This window comes from Myxocyprinus asiaticus, chromosome 19 (genome assembly GCF_019703515.2).
Source record: "Myxocyprinus asiaticus isolate MX2 ecotype Aquarium Trade chromosome 19, UBuf_Myxa_2, whole genome shotgun sequence".
Classification (NCBI taxonomy): domain Eukaryota; kingdom Metazoa; phylum Chordata; class Actinopteri; order Cypriniformes; family Catostomidae; genus Myxocyprinus; species Myxocyprinus asiaticus.
The window spans coordinates 4,658,199-4,680,022 of NC_059362.1; the positions used below are offsets into that span (position 1 = coordinate 4,658,199).

Here is a 21,824-nt window from a genome sequence, read left to right on the forward strand (position 1 = left end):
TCTAATGAGAGTCAAACCCCTGCTAAGCTAATGGGAGCATTGAAGTTTTGTTTCCTTAAACGTCATCTTCCGAATATTGGGGAATGGAATGCATTTATGGACGGAGATATCAAGTAATACTGTCCCACATCCAACTTGAATGGAACACAGCATAACCATGTACCCTGACGAAACAAAATTTATTGCAAGCAACTTTATCAGGAAGCTGAAAAATTTGGGAAGATATGGTGTGGACATGTTTTCTTTAGTGCTTGCTGAAGAAAGAGCAGGGGAGTCATTACATTGATCAATAAGCATCTACAATTCAAATGTCTTAAACAGATTAAAGATAAATTAGGAAGAGTCATTATTGTTTTAGCAAAAATTCAGGGGCAAAGGTTGATTTTGGCTAATATTTACGCACCTAACGCTGATGATCAGGGCTTTTTTATAGATCTTGAAGGGATGCTGCAAACCTAGAATAGATTTTTTTTATATCCAAATCCCTCATTTCATCTGTTGTTGATTGCTCAACTGGAAACATTTTAGTCTCGGATCACGCCCTGGTGAGTTTAGAGGTGTTGCCATATACAAGTATAGAGAAAAAGAAATCATATAGTTGGCGCCTTAATGTGTCCCTTTTGCAAAATCCTGATTTCCAACAAACGTAAAGACTGAAATCAATGTTTATATGGAGACCAACTGGTCCTCAGTACCCTCTGTGGGCGTGGCTTGGGAGGCACTTAAGGCAGTTCTTAGGGGTCGGATCATACAGTATGCCTCATTCATCAAAAAATCCAAAGCACGAGAACTTGTAGAGTGAGAAAGTGCAGAGGCAGAGCTGAAGCGCCGTATGTCAGCTGATGGTCTCAGAGAAATGACCCGATTGAAATATAGATATAATACTATTTTGTCGCAGAAAGTGGAGTTTTGGTTATTCAGGGCAAGACAGTCATACTTTTGAGTCGGGTGACAAAGCAGGGAAGCTTTTGGCTAGATATATAAAGCAGAGAGAGTCTCTTTCTATCATTCCCTCAGTGAAATCTACTGGTGGTGAAATTTTTACCTCAGCCATTGATATTAATAATGCCTTTAAAGAGTTCTATCTTGATCTTTATAGTTCCACATCTTCATCTTCTGATGAAGATATTAGAAACTTTGTGGAACCATTAGATCTTCCTAAACTGATGATTGAGATAACCTTTGGAGGAGCTTGATGAGGTAATTAAATCCCTACCTTCTGGCAAGGCTCCGGGGACAGATGGTTTTGCCGCAGAATTTTTTAGATCCTATGCTACAGAACTGGCTCCACTTTTGTTAGAAGTTTATACTGAATCATTAAAGAATGGAAATCATCAGCCCGGATCAGTCTGATTCTTAAAAAAGGACGAAGATCCAAGCGAGTGTAAAAGTTACCGTCCAATCTCCCTGATTCAACTAGATGTAAAAATATTGTCAAAAATTCTGGCTAACCAATTAAGTAAGGTTATGACATCTCTTATACATATAGATCAGGTGGGGTTTATTCGGGGCCATAGCTCTTCTGATAACATCAGGCGTTTCATCAATATCATGTGGTCAGTAGCGAATGATCAGACTCCGCTCGCTGCCATCTCATTTGACGCCGAAAAGGCGTTTGATATGGTAGAATGGGATTATCTTTTTAAGATTTTGGAAATGTATGGGTTTGGGAGTACATTTATTGGTTGGATTAAGTTACTTTATAGACACCCTGTAGCAGTGGTACAAACAAATGGATTAATTCAGATTATTTTACTCTGGATAGGGGCACTCAGCAGGGTTGCCCTCTTTCCCCTTTATTGTTCTGTCTTTCCCTGGAACCATTAGCAGCCACGATAAGAAAGGAGGATGATTTTCCAGGGGTGGTGGCAGGAGGTGTGGTGCATAAGCTTCTGCTTTACGCAGATGATATTTTATTATTTGTCTCTGAACCTACTAGATCTAAGTCTTGCCTCCACAGAATTATGAATTCCTTTTCCAAGTTCTCAGGATACAAAGTCAATTCGTCTAAATCCGAAGCTTTGGCTCTGACAGTCTGCTGTCCAGTAACGGCTTTCCAGCTGGGCTCCTTCCAGTGGTCCAAACAGGGCATTAAGTATTTGGGGATTTTATTCCCAGCAAATTTGTCTGATTTAGCTAGTGTTAATTTTGACCCTTTAATAAAAACAATTTCAAGTGATGTGGGCATGTGGGCTTCATTACATTTATCGATGATAGGGAAGGTTAATGTTATTGTATTGAATTGTATTCCAAAATTTAACTACCTGCTACAGTCTCTCCCTGTAGATGTCCCCCTCTCTTATTTCAAGCAATTTGATAGCATAGCGAAGTCCTTTATTTGGAATGGTAAACGTCCCAGATTGCATTTTAATAAGTTACATAGGCTGATAGACAAAGCTGGGCTAGGCCTACCCAAGATTTTGTTTTATTATTATGCGTTTGGCCTCAGGCATTTGGCTCATTGGTTGCTTCCACCTGAAAGAGCCCCTCCCTGGTTTTTTATAGAACAGGAAGTCCTTGCCCCTATTTTGCCACTGCAAAGCCTTTCTATCATAGTAACCGGAGAAGTTAAATCACACTCTGTTATTTCACATTTGCACATAATTTGGACAAGAGTGGCTAGAGTATTTAATTTGGACATTTATTTAAATGTTGCCTCAAGCATATGGCTGAACCCCAAATTATGTATCAACAAGTCCCCTTTCTGTTAGTCAGAGTGGATTGTGAGGGGGGTTACTACACTTGGCGACCTGTATGAGACTGGAGTGTTGAGATCTTTTGAGAATTTGGTTCATCATTTTGGGATTCCCAGATCTCAGTTCTATAAGTATTTACAGCTGTACCACATGCTCTGTACTGTTTTTGGGAGTAGCACACACACCCCTAAGGCAGCAGGTGCTTTAGGAGAGGTGATTGCTGCTTTTGGAAAAGGTTGTGAGGCATCAGTGTATTACTCCCTGCTAATTCAGAGTCTGGGGGATGGAGCCTTGACTTCTCTCAAGAGAGTATGGGAAAAAGATTTGAATTTGGTATTGGAGGATGGAGTGTGGACTAAGATTATGAAAAATGTCAAGTCTGTATCTAGAGATGCAAGGGTTCACCTTAAGATTTTACATAGATTTTATTGGACCCCCTCTAAATTATATAGGCTTGGTCTTAAAGACACACCCACCTGCTGGCGATGCCAATCAGAAGTTGGAGACACTACCCATGTCTTTTGGGGGGTGTTAAGATCCAGGAGTTTTGGTTGAGGGTTCGGAGTTATTTGTGTGATTGTGTGGTTTTGCTTTGTCCCAGACTCTGTATTTTGGGTGATGGGGCGGTCATGAATTTAGGGGATAATCACATTAAAAATTGGGTTCTGACCAGTCTCGATCAGCAGGCAAGTAATTTTAAGGGGTTGGAAGTCAAGTGGAGCACCCTCTTTTTCGGAGTGGTGTGTGGAAATGGGGAGGGTAGCTGCATTTGAGGAAGCGGTAAGTAGAAGGCTGGGGTTTAGGGACTTATTTGTTAAAAAATGGGGCAAATATTTAGTTTTTTTGGGGGACTCTCGGGGAGGGGATGTGGAATGTAGTTTAGTTTAATCATGTATGCTTATTATTATTTTATTTATATATATATTTGGATTGTGTGTGTGTGTTTTGTGGGACCACAGGGGTGTTCGTTAGGGGTCAGGGTGGGATTGTATTAGTGGGGTTTAAATGTAAAATGTTGATTCTTTATATATGTGTTGAGTTTTTCACTGTCATGTGCATATGAATCAATAAAAATGTTAATTACAAATAAAAAAAAAAATAGAAAAAAATAGAAAAAAATATTTTAATAAAGTTTAAAACAAATTAATAAATAATGCTACCTCATCTGTCAGCATGATGCTGGTGAATCACGTTGTCTCTTTGTACGTTATGTCATTGTTTTGGTCGATGCTTGCGTCCATATGGAGTGTGTGCACGAGCATTAGCAACAGGTAGCTGGCTGTGGTTCACTTAACGGCCACAGGTGTCATTAATAACAAGGGTTTCTGAATCTTACATACTGCACCTTTAAGAAACTTATTAAGATACATAATTGCCTGACCACAATGATTTGCTTTAATCATGATTATTTGAGATTACCATGGTAATGTGCACTTTAATTTAAATCACATACAGACATCTAAATAAGGGAATTAAGCGAATACTAAAAACACCAGAAAATGCACATTTCTATATCTCTAATTCAGGTGCAGCGGGAAAATAGATTCACTATAACTTACACTGAATTCTATACAAAGCCATCAATTAGTGGTGCGTGCGAAGCAAAGCATCACTATTAAAATCTCACTTACTTGTTATTATTCTTCCGTACACTTTTTCGGCATCTAACTCGTCCTGCATCGTTTGTCATAGACCCACAAATGAGGTGTTAAATCGACCGGCCTATTTACGACACCTATGCTATGACTTTACTAAGGGATGGGGGGGTACGGTGCATGCCTGGGGGGCAAAAAACACCTAAAAAAGTCCCATAGAGTACTATGGGAAAGGATTTTTTTTCCTACTAAGTCAATGCAAGAAATGTGTGGGATCATATCTCCCAATCTGAATGTCGTAGAGACAAGGAGCATGCTCATTTCACTTGGGCAACCAATCAGTCTTTAAGTATCATCTTGGAAATGGCGTAGCCACGCCCTAGCAACCATTTAGAGCACCCTACCAACCAAACCCCTTTGACTTCCATTCAAAATCGCTTAGATGGATATCTCAGGATTAGAATGTCTGGCAACTGCCTAGCAACCACATGGGCTTACCCTAGCAACCAAGTATCAAAACACATATCTCTGCACCAGAACATTGTAGAAATTTCCTGTTTGGCTCATTTGACTCAGTCTCATGCTAGCAACACCTAGCGAAGTGCTAAAACATGCTAAAAACATGCTATCATCATGCTAACACATGCAAGCAACACCTAGCGAAGTGCTAAAACATACTAGCAACATGCTAGCATCATGGTAACTCATGCTAGCAACACCTAGCAAAGTGCTAAAATATTCTAAAAAACATGCTAGCATCATGCTAACACGTGCTAGCAACACCAGTTGAAGTGCTAAAACATGATAGCAATGCCTAGCAACATGTTAGTAGCTCATTTGACTCATGCTGGCAAGGAGCCTTTTGAGTATCACCCTGGTAACTTCCTAGCAACCAGATGGAACACCCTAGCAACTATGCAACAACACCAATATCTCTGCACCAAAACAACCTACTGTCATAGGGGTGGCCTCTTTCAACTTGGGGCAGTTGGTGGGAGATCGTGGTGACACAACAGCAAGCACCACTCACATTTTCTTCAGGAAATGAACCTATCTAATTCTTCTTCTTCTACTTCTTCCATACAAAACTTTGGCACCTAACTTGTCCCGCACCGTTTGATGTAGACCAAATCATGTCAAATTGACTGGCCTATTGAGGACACCTGTACTATGACTTTTCTAAGGGGTGGGGGTATGGTGCACCCCTGGGGGGCAAAAACCCTTCCCAAAAAGTCCCACTGACAACACTGGCAAGAAATTTGTCGGATCAAATCTCCAGATCAGAATGTCATAGAGATGCGGGACTTGGCTCATCTGAATTGGGATACAAAGCACTTTTTATGCATCAATGTGGAAACTACTTAGCCATGCCCTAGCAACTATTTAGAGCACCCTAGCAACCAGCCCCATTGACTTCCATTCAAAATGGCTGAGTGTGATATCTTTGCATCTGAATGTCCTAGAGACATGAGAGTTGGCTTGGTTTACTTGGAAGAGCAATCAGTCTTCAAGTGTCATCATGGAAACTATTTAACCACGCCCTATCAATCATTTAAAGCACCCTAGCAACCAAGCCCCTTTTGACTTCCATTCAAAAACGCTTAGATGGGTATCTCAGGATCAGAATGTCGTAGAGACTTCATTGTTGGCTTGTAGGACTCAGGCTGACAAGGAGCCTTTTGAGTATCACCCTGGTAACTGCCTAGCAACCATATGGGATTACCCTAGCAACCAAGTAACAAAACACATATCTCTGCATCAGAACATCGTAGACATTTCCGGGTTGACTCATTTGACTCAGGCTGGCAAGGGGCCTTTTGAGTATCACCCTGGTAACTGCCTAGCAACCAGATGGGATTACCCTAGCAACCAAGTAACAAAACACATATCTCTGCATCAGAACATTGTAGACATTTCCGGGTTGGCTCATTTGACTCAGGCTGGCAAGGAGTCTTTTGAGTATCACCTGTTAACTGCCTAGCAACCAGATGGGATTACCCTAGCAATCAAGTAACAAAACACACATCACTGCACCAGAACATCATAGACACTTCCGGGTTGGCTCATTTGACTCAGGCTGGCAAGGAGCCTTTTGAGTATCACCCTGGTAACTGCCTAGCAACCAGATGGGGTTACCCTAGCAACCATGGAACAACACCAATATCTCTGCATTAAAACATCCTACTGTCATGGGGGTGGCCTCTTTCAAATTGGGGCAGCTGGTGGGACATCCTGGTGACAAATTTTGCCACGGCAAGCACCACTCACATTTTCTTCAGGAAATGTACCTATCTAGTTAAATACTATGATCCATTTTGATTGGTCCAGTATTGATTGTTATAGCTATTGTGATTGGTCACGACTTCATTGGCCCCACCCAGCAACAGTAGTCTGCTCCCTCACTATATCTATATCTTGATTTACAAGTGCACAAGTGAGTTTTGTTACAGGTTTTTTGCAAAAGTAGTTGCAAAAGTCAAGGTGGGAAGATCTGAAGTTGCAGTGGCAGATTTGAGAGGTTGTAACTGCCGATTTGTGGTTGAACTGTGAAAGTGAATTAAAGTACAAAAGTAAATATGTAATTCAAGTTTGTGTCTGTCAATGTACGTCATTTTGAAAATAATTTTACACATTTGTGACTATTTGTCTGCAATTTTGAATTCAAAACAGGTTTTGGATTATCGTCTATGAGTGCAAATTACATCATTCAACTTCAGACTTTTATTTTACAAGTTTTCACATCAGGGCTGTGAGTGAACATTTCATCTTAAAAGTACAAATATTTATTGTACAAGTTCTCAACTTCAAATCTACAAGCATTCGAATTTTGCATTTTAGCTATGCTTTTTAATCATCATATAGGATGTAGTTCCAGCATCTTCCAGCAGGGGCAAAGGGCGACATGCTAACCACCCATAAGATGGAGGTATAAAGTCGTTAAGATGGAACATTCAGATTTTATATACAACATAATATTATCTTATCAGAGTGAAGCTGTGTAAAATTGGTCTAGCTGATAATGTAGTATGCAAAGTGTGTCAAAAAGTGGATTAAGGTATTTTGTATTTGTTTCTGTTATGTACAACATTAAAACAAATTAAAAGTGATAAAATAATTATTGGGGGACAGAGAAGATAACATCGAGGTGCAACAAGAATGGAAATGTGTATTTATTTAGTTTTAATGGGACATGTGCAAATAAAAATATAGAAAATGTATTCCTAGCTATGTAGTATGGACTTGAAGGAATATTGTCAAAGAAAGGAGATGTAAAATTGAGTTGTGGACATATTATAGGAAGGAGATAGAGGGCTAATTGGCCTAGTAAATATCTAACTGAAATCTTTCTAATACACGTTTAGCTTGATATATGTAAAATTTCTAAATGTGACATCTTTTACTTTATTTTTAAACAATATTTATCACAAATGATCCTGGCTTTGTTCCAGTGTATATATTTTAAACACAGATATCCATTATAAATGTTATTAGGCTAACCATATATTATTATTATTATTATTATTATTATTATTTTAATTTATTTTTAATAACAGCAGTGAATGACGTCACTGAGTATTTGTTCGCCGGTAGCGCATCAATAAAGTTAGGCGATTCAAAATGTGATTTTACTTCCTGTTTTTATTTTTCATGTGATATTTTGAGAAAAACATTCATCTCGGAAGAAGAAGAAGAAGAAGAAGAAAAAAAAAAACTTAGAGCCACGTCAGATTACAGCTTTAGATAAACACCTGCCTTCAACAACAGAAGCTCACACACATCAAAGCACGCATTTATTACGAGTCTTTAGGATGGAGAGCAAATATAATCTGAAGAGTCCAGGTATGTCTAACACACTTCATACTGTATCATTGACATTATAACACTCTCACATGTAATATCATTATATATTATATATTATGAGTTGTCTGGGTTTTATAAATCCATTCAGCACTTTAAATGTCGTGATTTAGCTGGATTATCAGCCTCAATCGAATCTCATTCATTTACGTGCTATTGTCAATACTCCTTGCTCATTTTTCTGTTTTCTCCACTGAGTCTCAATAATCTGATATCGTACAAGCACTAGCAGAAAAGTACCACGGTAACATATGTGTACATTTTTTTTTTTTGACAAATACCATGGTAGTTCCACGTTATTCTTTGCAGTACCTTCGAGTCCCATATAAATACCATTGGATATGAATATAGTAAACATTCAGTATGGTATATATTAAAGCATCTTGGTATTAACATGTATTTGACTTTTGACCATAGTGTTCTTTAAAGTACCTCGGAGTACCATGTAAATACTATAGTAAAGTTTCAGTATCATTTTATCATAGTATGGTATTACATCTGATACCACCACTGTACCATGTTAACACCACAGTACTTTTTTATCAAATGAACCAGCAAAAACTGAAAGCTTACCGAGTTATTAAAACATTCATCCTTATTCAAAATGGGCTGCAAATTCTGATTATTTTTGCAGTCAGTTACTTTGATTAGCCTATTATTTGGATGATTATCTGACTCATTGAAAAAGTCATAAGTAATATAATTTGACTTTATACATTCAGTGCTTTAAACGTCCTGATTTAGCTGGATTATCAACCTCAAAATACTCTGTACAAACTGAGTTTTAATGCACATTTTGCTGCTTTCTCCACTGAGTCTCAATAATTTACCATTGAATAAACACAGAAGTACCATTGTATTCTTTGAAGTATGTGATAAGATGCTACCACCTCACCTCACTGCAGCGAAATGTAGTTAAGTGAGTTGTAATCATTCAGTAAGATTGTACAGTGGAGTCCAAAACTGAAAATGCTTCTTTTTTACCTTTTTGTTTTTGTTTCAAAAAGCATCTCAAAATCAAATCAAATCCCTTTATTGTCACTCAACCATATACACAAGTGCAACAGTGGGTGAAAATCTTAGGTGCAGTTCTGAGCAACATAGCAGTCATGACAGTGATGAGACATATACCAATTTACAATAAACATCAGATTTACACAACACAATTTACATATCTAATATACACATAATTACACACAACATAATATACAAATAATAATATATACAATGTACAGTATACAATACACACAATATAGAATACGCAGTATACAATAAAAATAGTATATATAAAATATACAATAGGTTGTATTGTGCTGTATTGACATTCAGGCTGTCGGTTGATAGTCAGTTGCCAGTGTGTTGTTAAGAGAGAATATAATTTATGACAGTCCAGTGTAAGATTAATAAAGTGCAGTGCTGATGTATATTGATCGTGAGAGATCAAGAATTCAAAAGTCGGATTGCTTGGGGGAAGAAGCTGTCATGGATTCGGCTGGTGCGTGTCCTGATGCTGTGATACTGCCTGCCTGATGGTAGAAGTGAGAGCAGTCCATGGCTTGGGTGGCTGGAGTGTCTGATGATCCTCAGAGCTTTTTTCACACCGCCTGGTATATATGTCGTGGAGGGAGGGAGGCTCACCTCCGATGATGTGTTTGGCATTTTGCACCACCCTTTGCAGGGCTTTGTGGTTGAGGGCAGTGCTGTTGCCATACCAGGCAGTGATGCAGCCAGTCAGGATGCTCTCTACAGTGCAGGTGTAGAACCATGTGAGGATGTGGTGGTTCATTCCAACTTCCTCAGCTGTCTCAGGAAGAAGAGGTGCTGGTCAGCCTTCTTCACAACGGCCTCAGTGTGGACTAACTATGTGAGTTCCTCTGTGATGTGGACACTGAGCAACTTGAAGCTGCTGACTCTCTCCACCGGTGCTCCATTGATGGTGATGGAGCTGTGTTCTCTGTCTTTTCTCCTGAAGTATACCACAAGCTCCTTGGTCTTACTGATGTTGAGGGAGAGGTTGTGCTCCTGACACCAGCGTGTCAGAGTGTGTACATCCTCTCTGTAGGTTGTTTCATCATTGTCAGTGATCAGACCTACCACCGTCGTATCATCAGCAAACTTATTGATGGCATTGGATCTATGTGTTGCCACACAGTCATGTGTATACAGGGAATACAGGAGTGGGTTGAGAACACAGCCCTGCGGGGCTCCAGTGTTGAGGGTCAGTGATGAAGAGATGTTGCTGCCCATTCTAACCACCTGGTGTCTGCTTGACAGGAAGTCCAGGATCCAGCTGCACAGCAAGCTGTTTAAGCCCAGAGCCTGGAGTTTCACATCAAGCTTGGAGGCCACTATGGTGTTGAATGCTGAACTGTAGTCTACAAACAGCATTCTCACATATGTGTTCCTTTTTTCCAGGTGGGAGAGAGCAGTGTGTAGTGTAGATGCAATGGCATCATCAGTGGAGCAGTTGTTCCACTGATGCAGTGAGTCCAGTGAGGCATGCAGCACAGAGCAGATGTAATCTCTGATTAGTCTCTCAAAGCATTTACTGGTGATGGGGGTCAGAACAACAGGACGCCAGTCATTTAAGCAAGTGATTTTGGATTGCTTTGGTACAGGCACAATAGTGGATGTTTTAAAGCATGTGGGGACCACAGGCAAGGAGAGGGAAAGGTTGAAAATGTCCGTAAAAACACCAGCCAGTTGGTTCGCGTACGCTCTGATGACGGAGCCCGGAATGCCGTCTGGACCCGCGGCTTTACAGATATTCACCCATCAGAAGGATGGGGTTTCATCCGCTACAGAGACGGAGAGTGAACTAACCTCTGTAGCTTTGGCCACGAGAGCTCTCTCCGCGAGGGTGGTGTTATTTCACTCACAATGAGCATAAAAATTATTAAGCTCATCCGTTTTTATTCCCTTTGAAGTCCGTGATGATATTAATTCCCTGCCACATGCTTCTTGTGTGCATCAGTGGAAGGAAGAATATCTGACCATCTGTACAAAGGAGTTAACATGGTCAAAGGAAAAAAATTGCTTATTCGACTAGTGACCTAGAAATAGTGCAGAATCTGACATACAGTATTTCTTCATTTTACATCCTAATGTTTGAACTTTTTATTTTTATTTTTTATTAAACCCCAGATATTTTTCAACTTTTGGATCCCACTAAATAGATATAGCCTATTAAAACTAAGCATGGGCTTTCAAGCTGGGCTTCCAGGAGGCTACAAAGGGGTTCCTAGAGGGTCTGTGAAAAATTTCAGAGAAAAAATGTGTATATGATTGTTAGTTAGCATTTACTGAATTTGACAAATATTATTGTGTCATTCTGCTTGTTTAAAAGACTGGTTGGAAGTCATGAGATTCTTTCTTTATACATAAAAATACATACACCAATGAGCCTAAACATTATGACCACCTGCCTAATATGCTGTTGGTCCTCTGCATGCCGCCAAAACAGCGCTGAGTCCTGTGGTATCTGGCACCAAGACAGAAGCAGATCCTTCAAGTCCTGTAAGTTGTGAAATGGAGCTGCCATGGATCGAACTTGTTGGTTCATCCCATCCCACAGATGCTCAATCGGATTGAGATCTGGGGAATTTGGAGGCCAGGGCAACACCTTGAACTCTTCATCATGTTCCTCAAACCATTCCCGAACAATGTGTGCAGTGTGGCAGGGTGCATTATCCTGCTGAAATAGGCCACTGCCATCAGGGAAAACCGTTGCCATGAAGGGGTGTACCTGGTTTGAAACGATGTTTAGGTAGGTGGCATGTGTCAAACTGACATCCACATGAATGGCCGGACCCAGGGTTTCCCAGCAGAACATTGCCCACAGCATCACACTCCCTTCACCTGCTTGTCGTCTTCCCACAGTGCATCCTGGTGCCATCACTTCCCCAGGTAAAAGGCGCACATGTGTCCACATGATGTAAAAGAAAATGGAACTCATCGGACCAGATGACCTTCTTTCACTGCTCCAAGGTCCAGTTCCGATGCTTGCATGCCCATTGTAGAAGCTTTCGACTGTGGACAGGGATCATCATGGGCACTCTGACCGGTCTGCTGCTACACAGCCCCATACGCAGCAGGGTGTGATAGAATGTGTGTTGTAACACATTTTTCCCGTAACCATCATGAGAATTTTCTGTATCTTGTGCCACAGTGGACCTTCTGTCAGTTCAGACCAGACGGGTTAGCCTTCCTTGCCCTTCGTGCATCGATGAGCCTTGGGTGCCCAACACCCTGTCATCGGTTTGTGGTTTGTCCCTCCTCGGACCACTGTCGGTAGGTACTCGCCACTGCTGACCGGGAGCACCCAACAAGCCTTGTCGTTTTAGAGTTGCTCTGACCCAGTCATCTGGCCATAACAATTTGGCCCTTGTCAAAGTAACTCAGGTCTTTACTCCTGCCCATTTCTCCTGCATTCAACATGTTGACTACGAGAACTTATTGTTCGCTTACCATCTAATCTAAGCAGACCTTGACATGTGGCCTTGTTAGGAGATGATCAACGTTATTCGCTTCATCTGTCAGTGGTCATAATATTTTGGCTCATCAGTCTATAGCTGCCTTTACTGTATATTTTAGGATGAGGATTCCCCATATTTTGGGGGTCCTGGCATACATTTTTTTAAAAACCACTGTTTTAATGTACTATGGTATTACCATCTGATATGGCACCACCACAATACTTTTTTGTGCTGGGCGGGGCCAATTAAGTCATGACCAATCACAAGAGCTGGAATGACTCATGCCGGACCAATCAAAACGGATCATCTAAGAACGCGATGACGTCACGCAACAGCGCCAGTGGCGCTTTTGTAAGCAAAAGAAGTCCAGTGGTGGCAAAGGCTGGCTGATGTAGTGGCAGGATAAGTTAAATAACTTGGCAGTTAAACGATTAAGAGTGAATTTATCATGTAACAAATCAAATGAGACTATTTGATCACGTTGATCAATGCAGAATTCTGCGCTGCAAATGTAATGACTAAGGATGGCAATGACAGAATTCTCTGAAGAAATGTTTCTGCAGGATATTTGCATATAGTAAAACTACATGGAATGCGACAATCCTGCCAGCTGTCATATGCCACAAGTTCCATATTTCCATGAAAACATGAAAAAGAGGTTAAATATCGGTTTGATATAAGAGTGAAGTGACAATCTCAATGATCACCAGAGAACTGTTCCCACAAATAAAATATGATAAATTATTGATAACACCAGAGACATGATAGCTGGCAAATCCTTAAATTGTCAGAGTGCAGTGTTCTGCTATATTTGAGTTATTTTCTGACATTTATTTATCTTCTGTATTTAATTTTTTTTGAAAATGTTTAAAATAAACTCTGGGATAATGTTGTTGCTTAAGTGCTTGAATGGAAACATGTTTGATTTTTTTCAAGCGACCAAAAGCAGTAACAATGAATATGTAAAAGATAAAAAGTTCAACAAAACAATCAGCAAATTGGAAGGAAGTGTGTTTCAAATGGTGTTGTTTTCTATTGGCCATAAAATATTGTTAGTCGTGTCACTGAGTTTTGGGGGCAAGACAAATGCAGTTTTCCATTCAAAGTTGGACATGGGATAGTCCTACACAGAAAAATCCCCAGTGTTTTTATTTACGCTCCTCAGTGTACATATAATCCCCACTACAGGAGTGTAAAATTAAAGTCCCTCTCCAGTCACTGGTTTAACCCCTAAAAACTCATCTTTATTAATCAAAATGACATATTTAAACTTTTTTTTTTTTTTCCATGAAAATAATCCCTTCATGCCTTAAATTGGCTTAGATAAAACTCTATACCTTTGCCACATTTAGTATGTGTGGATCGATGAATATGCAAATGTGTCCTTTTGCAACTTTGCATCCGAAAACAGAACATGTCTTGCAAAATACTGATATGTAGCTACACCTGGCTTCTCCTGATACCCCTTGCTTCCCTGTAGCGTATGCTGTTGGTATGGAAAGCCCCAACCCGCAAGTTGACTGGATTGGTTCTTTAGGTTTGTGATGTATGAAACCCTGGCTGTCTGAATCTGTGTTTTTGAGGTTGTCTTTGGTACACTACAGTTCCAAGGCAAAAATGCGCAGCCATGGCGTTGACTGCTGATTTCACTCATGGTATGTCTTCTAGCATATAAAAAAACACCATATGGACATGTAAACAAGGTTAAAAACTTGATTTTCACTGTAGGGGGTCTTTACACTGAAGCAGTGTTGTAATTACACAACAACTTAAGTGTTATTCTTTCCAAAAAATTCTCAAAATTTTCACATGAATGGGTAACTATATTAATCACACTTGCTGACGATTAAAAACATATACACTGTATATTAACTATAGAAGATTAAAAATCATACCTTTATTATTTCATTATTATTATTTTAGTTATTTGACTCCCTATTTCTGCTTCGATGTAGTAACTGACATTGCACTGTTTAATTAGCAAGTGTTGGCATTTCTGCTCATTCCGCTCCAAAGGGATTCGAACTGGTGTCTCCGACATGAGAGGCGGGAGTGCTAACAAGGAGGCTAAAGACTACAACCTCTAGTTTCAGTGACTAGAGCACCTCTTGTGGCCAGGGGAGTGAGGTTTACACACATTGCACAGCACTACCAGCTGGCTACCGTTACATAAGCAAATGTTAAATCTAAAGAAGTCATACAGTACTTGCTTAGATGAATCGCAGTGCTACTGTAATTATTGTGAGAAACCCACTTGTGAAATAAAGATAGTATTGTGCACAGTGTGCAGTCTTGTTTGAAATGAGACTCTGTTTATATGTTTATCCATTCAGAATAAAACTCAGGTAATTTTAAATGTCTTTTATATGACAGTAATTAATTTCTCAGTTCTAGTTAAAGGTCTGTTTAAACTGTTTTATCAACCCGTCCATGCTGATCAGTCCTTAAACAAGCACTAAGAAAGTACACCTTGACACCTTAAGAATAAGATATATAATTTAGAATGTATTAAGATATATAATTGCCTGACCACAATAATTTGCTTTTAATCATGATTATTTGAGATTACCATGGTAATGTGCACTTTAATTTAAATCACATATTGACATCTAAATAAGGGAATTAAGCGAATACTAAAAACACCAGAAAATGTACATTTCTATATCTCTTAATTCAGGTGCAGCAGGAAAATATATTCATTATAACTTACACTGAATTCTATACAAACTAGATAGCCATCAAGTAAGTAGTATGATTCGTTTTGATTGGTCCAGTATCGATTGTTACAGCTCTTGTGATTGGTCATGACTTTATTGGCCCCGCCCAGCACTGGTAGTCTGCTCTCTCACATCTTGATTTACAAGTGCAAAAGTGAGTTTTGCTACAGGTTTTTCACAGAAGTTGTTAAAGTCAAGGTGGGAAGATTTGAAGTTGCAGTGGCAGATCTGAGAGGTTGCAACTGCCGATTTGTGGTTGTACTGTCAAAGTGAATGAAAGTACAAAAGTAAATATGTAATACAAGTTTGTGTCTGTCGTTGTATTTATTTGAACGTCATTTTACACATTGTGACTATTTGTCTGCAACTTTGAATTCAAAACAGGTTTTGGATTATCGTCTGTGAGTGCAGATTGCATCATTCAACTTTAGATTTTTGTACAAGTTTTCACATCAGGGCTATGAGTGTAAATTTCATCTTACAAGTACAAATATTTATTGTGCAAGTTCTCAACTTCAAATCTACAAGCTTTCGAGTTTTGCAAGAACTATGCTTTTTATGGCTCGAAAGTGATACGAAATTGTGTTGTACCTCACGGTTCATTGCAAACAGATGTATTAGGAGTCTGACTGAGCATCCTGTTGTTGTTTCAGTTGTGTTGAAAGTGGAGGGCAAAATGACTAAACCTTCTATGGTGAAGATTCAACTTTAATGCGGTCGTAGTCGGTGTTGAAATAATTAGGAAAGATAATTTAGATTTTAGTGCTATGACTCTTAAGTGACTTTGTGCTGTACCTCATGTCGTTTCAAACAAATGTAGTAGGAGTCGCATGGACTGATGAACAAATTATGTTAATGTGTCTGCTGTCATTCAAATCTGTAATTCACAAAGCCTTCATTATAGCACATGGTTAGAGAAATTAATTATGAATTTAAAAATGATATCACCATAGAGTGAAAATGAAAAAAGTATATCAGTGTTGTTGTAATATACGTATTTTAATTTATAACCCAACATATGGGTTATGGAAACCAACAGTGCCATCTACTGCAAATTACATTCCAATTCTCACAAAGGTTATAAAGATGTAATTTAAACGTATTTTCAAATATCCTAATATTGGGGGACAGAATACAAAAACCCATGTGGTTCGTTCGTTCGTTCAATCAGTCCTTCATAAGGCATGTGCTTGTATGCAATGGGCAATTCTCGAAAAAAACAAGGGCATGCATACACTTTTAGTCTTCCGGTTTCTGCCATAACAGCTCATCATCATGAGTGATTATTTTGCATGATTATTAATAGATTCTTTCATTGGCCAAGTTTGCTTTATGCACGCCATCTGCATCTGCCTGATATATTGATTACTCTGCATTTTAGAATTAGTCATTTTAATTTATGCCATCAACAATAGTAAACTCTGATGCACTGATGAAAATTGTTATGCTATTCTTGAGATAGTTGCAGTGCTATCACTCGTATTCTATATTCATATTAATTTCTTTGCATTTTGCAATTGCACAATGCATTTTTACTCAGACTTGACTCGGATTCGAGCCTTTGGGACTCAGAGTCCAGCCGAGTCCACAGCATTTGATTTGTGATGCAATGAACAAAATAAATAAAAATAATGAAATGGACACTCTGTCTGCAAGCAGTTGTAGCACCCCCTGATGTTGTAGACGTGGCCAGAGTTTCTTTAACCATGCTGAGCAAACACACCTGCAGAGCGTGCACTCAGTCAACCAATAACAGGGGTGTAGATTCCAGGGGGATGGGGGTGGGGGGTATCCATAATAAAAACAAGTAAGTACAACCCCCCCAATATTTATACCATGATTAATGGAAACAAGTAAATGCTTCACGCTGCAACCCCCCCCCCACCAATGTTCAAGCCAAATCTACACCCTTGACCAATATTCTTGAATGTTTCTACGGAGACTGCTGTATAAAATCGATTACCGAGGTGGCTGGCACAACGAACACATAAAGACTGGTATGTAGCCAGTGTACTAGAAACTACAAGGCAGTTTCGCACGGGACCTGGCAACTGGTAAATTCGCATGCGTTTGTGCAGCCAAGACGGTGCTCCCAACGCAGTTTCATCATGGTTAAGAACTTCATTAAGTCAAGTCACCCACATCATGTCTCTCACAGTTTACTAAAACAACATATAAAAATACAAATTCAGAAAAATATTATTAATATTGGACTATTAAGTCTTTTTAGGCGTAACGTATCCACACATGTAGGCATTAGTAGTTTCTTGTGGTCCACGCAGTGTTGTCAACTTAAACTGATTCTTGATGAATTAACTAACTTTTTAAATAGTCGGGAGAAAAATTGTTATTGCTAAAGCAGACTGCAACTCTGAAAAACAGATAAACAACACCTATTTATTGTTTTTCTATTTTAAAAGCATTGATGAGCTGCTTAAAATATGTTCTTTGACAGATTTTTTTTCCACAATAAAATACACAATGAAATGTGAGTTATTTTGGGCTGCGAAATGTTTTGTTTATAATTTAATTATAGATTGGGTGACTAGATGTCCTGATTTATTACACAGGACAGTCTCGGTTTTTGGTAGTGTCACTGATTTGTTTTTTTTTAAACTAAATTGAAAGGACATACTGAAAATGAAGTAGAAATAAAACAAAATTCAAATTCAAAATAATAATAACTCTGGTTTTAATGACTAATGCAGCTTTCACTTTCTTTAGTCTATGTTTGAGTGCAGGGGAAAAAGCAACAAATAACTGAAATGTCAACAGAACACAATAAGAAGAGTGTTGAAGGACAGTTTTGTTTTCATACACCTAAAGCATATGCTTTCATTCTGAAACCGCTTTGAAATTTGTTCAGCAGGAAACTAATCATAAAATATAGAGGTGTTTTTGTAACATTTATATTGACAATTGTGTTTTCTTAGTTGTGAAAGTTAAATATTAATGTAAAAATATTGATGTTGACTTTACGTTTACAATTTGAATTCAGATTCATGAACAGATTCATTCGGACTCGACTCGGCCTGTTATGGACTCAGTCTTGAGACCGACTTGACTTGTGACTCGATTGTTTAAAGAATCAGACTTGACTTGGACTCATCTAAGGTGGACTCGAACCCAACACTACGATTATCTCTCCTCCTCGCTCCAAAAATGTGTGCTCCGTTATCTCGTTGTCCTAAAAATTACTTTCTAATTGACATGCACACAGAAACAAACGGCAGTCAATAAATAGTCTGTTACAGCGGAAAATAAGAAATATTGCATGAGGCATACAGGCATGAGCACCAAACACAAAAACACATATACATGATTTTCAGTTGGTATCTGTTTAAGAAAATTTTCACATCAGTTTCGGTCTTTATAAATTACGATTTGTTCCTCACTTTTAATGTAGGATAAAATCCATGGAAAATAGGATGGAATATCACATACAAGTAAGCTGTATAACCAAATGGCTTGGCTCAACTATTCAGTAGCTCTCAAACAATGATGACACCAGCAACGATGACCACATTTCCTATCATGTATGTCTATGAAAGATGAACGAGCCTATGAGACTATGTTATGGAAAGGGAGCCACGTGTAGCTCCACCTCATTCCGCAGGCTGCAGCCATGTCCTTGTCCTTTTTATCATCATATAGGATGTAGTTCCAGCATCTACCAACAGGGGCTAAGGGCGACAGGCTAACCAGCCATAAGATGGGGGTAAAAAGACGTTAAGATGGAACATTTAGATTTTATATACAACATAATATTATCTTATCAGAGTGAAGCTGTGTAAAATTGGTCTAGCCGATAATGTAGTATGCAAAGTGTGTCAAAAAGAGGATGAAGGTATTTTGCATTTGTTTCTGTTACGTTCAAAATTAAAACAAATTAAAAGTGATAAAATTATTGGGGGACAAAGATGACATCGAGGTGCAACAAGAATGGAAATGTGTTTTTATTTAGTTTTAATGGGACATGTACAAATAAAAATATAGAAAATGTATTCCTAGCTATGTAGTATGGACTTGAAGAAATATTGTCAAAGAAAGGAGATGTAAAATTGAGTTATGGACATATAGGAAAAAGATAGAGGGCTAATAGGCCTAGTAAATATCTAACTGAAATCTTTCTAATACACGTTTAGCTTGATTTTAAATGTGACATCTTTTACTTTATTTTTAAACAATATGTATCACAAATGATCCTGGCTTTGTTCAAGTTTATATATTTTAAACACTGATAGCCATTATAAATGTTGTTATGCTAACCAGCTAGTATTATTATTATTATTATTAGTTTTTTCATTTCTTTTTAATAACAGCAGTGAATGACTTCACTGAGTATTTGTTCGCCGGAGCGCAACAATAAAGTTAGGCGATTCAAAATGTGATTTTACTTCCTGTTTTCATTTTTCATGTGACATTTTGAGGAAAAATTCATCTCGAAAAAAAAAAAAGAAAACCTTAGCGCCACGTCAGATTACAGTTTTAGATAAACACCTGCCTTCAACAACAGAAGCTCACACACATCAAAGCACGCATTTATTACGAGTCTTTAGGATGGAGAGCAAATATAATCTGAAGAGTCCAGGTATGTCTAACACACTTCATACTGTATCACTGACATTATAACACTCTCACATGTAATATCATTATATATTATATATTATGAGTTATCTGGGTTTTATAACAGAACTTTAAATGTCATGATTTAGCTGGATTATCAGCCTCAATCGCATCTCATTCATTTACGTGCTATTGTCAATACTCCTTGCTCATTTTTCTGTTTTCTCTATTGAGTCTCAATAATCTGATATCGTACAAGCACTAACAGAAAAGTACCAAGGTAACATGTGTACATTTTTGACAAATACCGTGGTAGTATCAAGTTATTCTTTGGAGTACCCTCGAGTCCCATATAAATACCAATGGATATGAATATAGTAAACATTCAGTACCATGGTATATATTAAAGCATCTTGGTATTTAAAGTACCTCGGTGTACCATGTAAATACTATAGTAAAGTTTCAGTATCATTTTATTGTAGTATGGTATTACATCTGATACCACCACTGTACCATGTTAACACCACAGTACTTTTTTATCAAATGAACCAGCAAAAACTGAAAGCTTACCGAGTTATTAAAACATTCATCCTTATTCAAAATGGGCTACAAATTCTGATTATTTTTGCAGTAAGTTACTTTGATTAGCCTGTTATTTGGATGATTATTTGAGTCATTGAAAAAGTATACAAAAGCTGTACCTTTAATGTCATAAGTAATATAATTTGACTTTATACATTCAGCGCTTTAAATGTCCTGATTTAGCTGGATTGTCAACCTCAAAATGCTCTGTACAAACTGAGTTTTAATGCACATTTTGCTGCTTTCTCCACTGAGTCTCAATAATCTACCATTGAATAAACATAGAATTACCATTGTATTCTTTGACGTATGTGATAAGATGCTACCACCTCAGCTCACTACAGAGAAATGTAGTTAAGTGAGTCGTAATCATTCAGTAAGCTTGTACAGTGGAGTCCAAAACTGAAAATGCTGCTTTTTAATTTATTTATTTATTTTTTGCCTTTTTTGTTTCAAAAAGCATATTGTGTGTTTCAGTGGAAGGAAGAATATTTGACCGTCTGTACAAAGGAGTTAACATGGTCAAAGTAAAAAAAAAAAAAAAATGCTTATTTGACTTGTGACCTAGAAATAGTGCAGAATCTGACACAGTATTTCTTCATTTTACATCCCAATGCTTCTTTAAAAAAAAAAATAAAGAGTGAATTTTAAGTTTATTTCAAGGTTTTAATTAAATCCCTGATTTGTTTCAACTTTTGGATCCCACTAAATAGATATAGCCTATTAAAGGTAAGCATGGGCTTTCAAGGTGGGGTCCAGAGATGCTCAGTCGGATTGCGATCTGTGGAATTTGGAGGCCAGGGCAACACCTTGAGCTCTTCGTCATGTTCCTCAAACCATTCCCGAACAATGTGTGCAGTGTGGCAGGGCGCATTATCCTACTGAAAGAGGCCACTGCCTTCAAGGAAAACCATTGCTATGAAGGGGTGTTCCTGGTTTGCAACGATGTTTAGGTAGGTGGGACATGTCTAATTGACGTCCACATGAACAGCCGGACCCAGGGTTTCCCAGCAGAACATTGCCCAGAGCATCACACTCCCTCCATCTGCTTGTTGTCTTCCCACAGTGCATCCTGGTGCCATCACTTCCCCATGTAAACGGTGCGCATGTACACGGGCGTCCATGTGATGTAAAAGAAAACGGGACTCATCGGACCAGAAGACCTTCTTTCACTGTTCCAAGGTCCAGTTCCGATGCTCGCATGCCCATTGTAGGAGCTTTTGACAGTGGACAGGGATCATCATGGGTACTCTGACCGGTCTGCTGCTACACAGCCCAGTGTGTTGTGACACATTCTGCCCGTAACCATCATTAAAATTTTCTGTGACTTGTGCC

The 21,824-nt window shown here is 38.6% G+C and overlaps 2 protein-coding genes across 4 annotated transcripts in view; one reads left to right on the plus strand and one right to left on the minus strand.

Annotated features, from left to right (window-relative positions):
- The window catches only part of pcmt (protein-L-isoaspartate (D-aspartate) O-methyltransferase), a 623,660-nt gene that overhangs the window by 277,734 nt on the left and 324,102 nt on the right, over positions 1 to 21,824 (minus strand). The window lies entirely within an intron of this gene.
- The window catches only part of ube2j1 (ubiquitin-conjugating enzyme E2, J1), a 50,485-nt gene continuing 36,579 nt past the window's right edge, over positions 7,919 to 21,824 (plus strand). Inside the window, exon 1 of one of the 3 annotated variants that reach the window (XM_051644889.1) lies at positions 7,919 to 8,131. In XM_051644889.1, the coding sequence (XP_051500849.1) occupies positions 8,101 to 8,131 (31 nt within the window). In that variant the 5' untranslated portion in view covers positions 7,919 to 8,100. Of the gene's footprint in view, positions 8,132 to 19,743; positions 19,933 to 21,824 lie in introns of those variants that run through there. The other 2 variants (XM_051644888.1, XM_051644890.1) reach the window with 2 other exon arrangements.